At 36.4% G+C, this 5,110-nt stretch overlaps 1 protein-coding gene across 1 annotated transcript; it reads left to right on the plus strand.

Annotated features, from left to right (window-relative positions):
• Nucleotides 1–2,259: 2,259 nt before the first annotated feature.
• Nucleotides 2,260–4,017, plus strand: LOC126754585 (UDP-glycosyltransferase UGT5-like). The gene is made up of 5 exons (XM_050466690.1): nucleotides 2,260–2,322; nucleotides 2,405–2,501; nucleotides 2,558–3,016; nucleotides 3,080–3,558; nucleotides 3,625–4,017. Exons 1-5 carry the CDS (start codon nucleotides 2,275–2,277, stop codon nucleotides 4,015–4,017), a joined length of 1,476 nt encoding a protein of 491 aa, XP_050322647.1. The 5' UTR covers nucleotides 2,260–2,274.
• Nucleotides 4,018–5,110: the final 1,093 nt, after the last annotated feature.

Genomic DNA, 5,110 nt, shown 5'->3' on the forward strand with positions numbered 1-5,110 from the left:
ATTTACTTTTTCTTTTATTTTCATAGGTACTATCTCTTAATAAACCCCAAGTATAGTGTTATTACTATATTTTTTACAAAAGTAAACTTTATACGAAAAAAAGGTATTTTCTTATCGTTTTTGTTCATAATTAATCAGAAAATCATAAAACAAGCTTGAGGACAAAAAACGAAAATTTTTTTTGTAGAGTCGTGTTATTAGCCGAGAATCAACAGGTGGCCAGTGGCTACTGTAAATAACCCATTTAATGCCGTTCCTGCTGCCAGCATTCATTTTGCCTTTAATTATCGGTCTTTGGTTTGCGGTTTTGTTACAAATGACTTCAAAACTAAGCATTTGTGCGGATGAATGAGAACGTGTTTATTTATCCGTGGAGAATTTGATTAGAGAACACATAAACTTGCAACAGAAAATCTTGTTATCACTTTCTTGTTCACTGCTGTAATATCCTGCAATTGAGATTTTCTTTTAACATATCCTTTATACTCTTACGTGAATGCGAGTCGTTCTACCGTTAACCGTTTTTATCCTGGTACAAGGGAAAAAGTAACAAATATGTTGTAGCAGGATGACAATAGTACGTGATATGCAGTTGAAACGTGGGTTTTAATTTTATCGGGTTCTCTAATAAGAATGATATGATTTCTAAGTATCGTTTTGGCCATTTTTAATAAATCAGAATCCGCAAACTTTTCTCATTGTATTTAGTATTGCTTACAATTTCAGCAAATTGTTTAATTCGTCTGCAACTTTTGTACGGGACTTTATATAGTTTTGTTTGTCGGCTTCCTTGATTTATTTGTGTATTCATTCGTATTGTTGTTGCTTTGAGACGGTTTACTATTCAATGAGAGCGTAGAGCTTGTAATTCGTTGAAAATTAATTTGCCTTGTAATTGTGGTTCAGGTAATTAAGAGTAATTTGTGCTGTGTCGTAATGATGTGATGTGATTTCACGTTTTTACTTTACGTTAAGTTCCTAAATTCACTTCGGAGACAACATAACTTCAGCGAATGGCTTAACTAAATTTTACAAAGCGAACTAAGGAAGAAAGGTGATGAAATGATGCATAATCATTGGTTTTGCTTTATACTTCGTGGTTGAGAAATTGCCACAGTCAGTGATTATTATTACTAGGTAAGAACGGGGTTTCAAGGAGCATATGCATAAACAAACTTTAGTAAAAAGGTGATTCGCATATGACAAAGACTGAAAACTCCCATATAATTTAATGTTTTGTGCTTAAAATAGGTAAATAATATTTGTGTGAACCTCAGGGAACATTTTATTATTATGTGGCATATTAGTAGAAGGTAGTATTGGCATAATTATATGAAATCGGGACGATACTAACCTCAACTCCCATGTACTACATATGTACATATAATTACTTTCGTTTCTAACAAACCTTTTGTCCAATTTCATACATCTTTCCTTCCATAATTATATTTTGTGGATTATGGTGATTTGAGTTACGAAAGATCGATACGACCCTCTTGTTGACGACTTGCACCTTAAGGCGTTTGATTCTTGCAATTTGCCAAAGTATAAATTGTTAGGTTGCTTCTGAACTAAGCCTTGCCTTATTCGTTTATTTCACTTATGCATAAAAATATTTTGTAAAATTTCTCCTTTTCTAGCATGACAAATTTTAAATCGAAAGCAAAAGTAATTTACACATGCGCAATAGAGAAGAATGTCATCTATGCTAAACGCTTATCTCATAATGAACTTACCTGTGCTATTCATAAGTAGCAGGTAGTGACTACAACTATTCCAGAGACAGGTAGCAAGCGCAATATCCAGGGGCGCTGTTACGCAATTCAGTTCATACTTAGTAAAATATATTTTAAGGACATTTCCATTATATATTTTTCTCGTAGGCGATACATTTTTTGTGTGCAAAAGTAATAATGTCTGTTTGGTATGATGATTACGTACCTTCCTGCAAAGGAGAGTTAGATAAAACAAACTATGGAACGCAGGTATAAAGAGACATTCCCGTACTATGAAAGTCGGGTGTGACGGCATATTTCGTCAGTTACTTGTCAACAAGCAAATGAAGTGTTTGCAGGAGTTTCGAATCGGTTATTAAGCTGGAATATATTTCTAAAAAAATTCACTACTTTGTCTGATATATAATTTAAAATGTTTGTTAAGCATAAAAAAATGTTCCTCGGTCTACTAGCGCTGGCAGTGCTGGTGGCTCAAGAGCCTGTAGCCGATGGTGCCAAAATACTTGCCGTTTACGCATTTCCGGGCAAGAGTCACTACATGATGCATCGTGTGCTGATAAGCGAGCTGTTGAAGCACGGACATGAAGTATGTAAAGACAAATATAAATAGATATTTCATATTAAATTTTAATTAAAACTGTAATTTATTTCTTAATTCCATTCTTCAGATCACTATGATAACGGCACTTACGCTAGAACCAGAAAAATTGGTCGGCAATTACACGGAAATACTCATAGAGCCGGTTTATGACTTTTGGTCGGAAAGTAAGTGAAAATCAAACTAACCCACAACTAACACTAAAATTATACTTTACTTCCAGTACACAGCACATTCGGCGGCAAAACTATCTATGACATGCGCAATGAATTGGATATATTCCTGAAAATGTCTATGGTTCTGGGCCTCTCAACGACGGAGCATGCACTGAAACAGCCGAAAATACAAGCTATCATTAACGCAAAGGAAACACAGGGTGTCTATGATCTCTTGCTGGTCGAACAATTCTATCAGGATGCATTCTTAGCCTTGGCACATGTCTACAATATACCCGTTATAAGCGCGGCCACATTTGCACAACAAACATATATGAGTGAAATGTTTGGCATTATAACACCGTGGTCATACGTACCCCATGGCTATCTACCCTTAACGGAACATATGAGCTTTTTCGAACGCGTATATAACACGTACACCGCATTGCGCACGGACTTGGACCGCGAGTATAGGTATTTTCCGAAAATGGATGGGCTGGTGCAGAAATATTTCGGACACTTGTCAAGTAAGTTTTAGATAGAACTTTAAATAAACCACAATTCGTATCTACTCTTCTTCTACTTTGTAGTAAAATTCCCCAGCATCTCGGAAATGAATAGAAACCTTTCAGCCATACTTATCAACAATTATACGCCATTGTCGATAGCTGGACCTACGATGGACAACATGATCAATGTCGGTGGCATGCATATTTACCCGCCAAAAGCATTGCCCACCGATATACAGCAGTTTTTGAACGGGGCCGAACATGGCGTTATTTACTTCAGTTTGGGCAGTCAAGTCCAGAGCAAAGATATGCCCAGGGAAAAGTTACGCTTGTTTCTCAAAGTTTTCGGTCAGCTGAATCAACGTGTGCTGTGGAAATTTGAAAACGATAGTCTTCCAAATTTACCTCCGAATGTTATGGTGAAGAAATGGCTGCCACAAAATGATGTCTTGGCACATCCTAATCTGCGTGTTTTCATTTCGCACGGCGGTCTCTTTGGCTCACAGGAAGCAGTGTACCATGCCGTGCCCGTACTTGGTATGCCATTCTACTGCGATCAGGTAAGTTAAATTAAAACCCGATTTCCAAAAAGAGAGATTAACAGTACATTTTTTTCACTCCCACAGCATCTTAATTTGAAAAAAGCTGAAACCAATGGTTATGCCATAATGCTGGACTTCCACACACTCACCAGTGAGCAGCTAAAATATAGCCTTCATCAACTGCTGCATAACAGTACATATCGCGACAATATCAAACGCTTCTCGAACATTTTCCACGATCGTCCCATGGGTCCACGTGAGAATGCGATCTACTGGATCGATTATGTAATACGTCATAAGGGCGCGCGCCATTTGCGCTCTGCCGGCTTGGACTTGAAGTGGTACCAATTCTATTTGTTGGACATGATCGTTCTGGTCGTAGCCGCCGTCGCTGTTGGCATTGGCGTTCTTGTTCTGTTGGTACGCTGGGTCTTGGGGCAAATCAGCGGTGAACAGATCAAGCAGAAAGTGAATTAGTATAACTCATTTAAAAAATTATATGGTAATGCGTAGTTACTTTTTTTTGTATGTATGCAAGGCTCAATTTGAGCTAACTTAAAATATATATAAAAATATTATTTGTATTAAATGTATGAATTTGTAATAGGAAATCCCTTTGAATTCTTGAATACTTATGTAAATACTTAGTTGAATCATTGCCATGAAAAATTTTTATATAATACAGACTGTTTAAATGAGTTAAGCATCCCCCCACTTTAATCGGAAAAACTAGCGCACACTAATACTTGACGACACCACATTCGCACACAAGACAACTCACCACACTTGTACGTCCACCCACTCAGCATAAAGGATGGTCTCCTGAGCAGATTCAACACATTCGTCTTCATACAATTCCCACGTCAACATTTTCGTTCGACACACTGCGCACATCATCAATTCGAGATTTTATACATCGTTACAAGTATCCGTGCACTCAACTCAATTGTCGGTCAACAGCACCCGTCCCGCCCCCGATAGTGTGCATTTTCGGCAACAGCGATCTGGCACGCTTATTCTACCATTTAAGCCGATTACTTAAATAACTAAAACCCTTAATTATAAGTAAACAATATTTGTAAAACCGTCCGTGCTAAATAAAAATATTAATTATAAACTTTAGCGAAACGGAGATTTTTATTTTATTGTGCGGGATAACCATTTAATAGAAACGGAATTGGTTACAAATTTAAATATGGTCCTTCGAGCCTTAAAGAAAGGCACTATAGATTAACAGCAATAAAATGTGAAAAAAATAGCACGGTGAAGTGACAAAACTAATTAGTAATAAATGTACAAATATAAATAAGTGTAACATATACAAAAAAAAGACAAGAAACAAAAAAGTGCAGTGGAGCAAAACAAAAGAAAAAAAGTGTGGTGACTCGCCAAAAATACATACATATATGCGTACATACTTATATCCATCCATACTTATGTATCCAGTTACGGACAATTAAATAAAATCATCCGTTCTAAAAATAAATAAATATGAATTTGATTTAAATTCGACTAAAATATATTTCAATTACTCACTTCATGTCAAGTGCTATTGGTAGCAGAAAAATAT

The sequence above is a fragment of the Bactrocera neohumeralis genome, chromosome 4, assembly GCF_024586455.1.
Source record: "Bactrocera neohumeralis isolate Rockhampton chromosome 4, APGP_CSIRO_Bneo_wtdbg2-racon-allhic-juicebox.fasta_v2, whole genome shotgun sequence".
NCBI lineage: Eukaryota > Metazoa > Arthropoda > Insecta > Diptera > Tephritidae > Bactrocera > Bactrocera neohumeralis.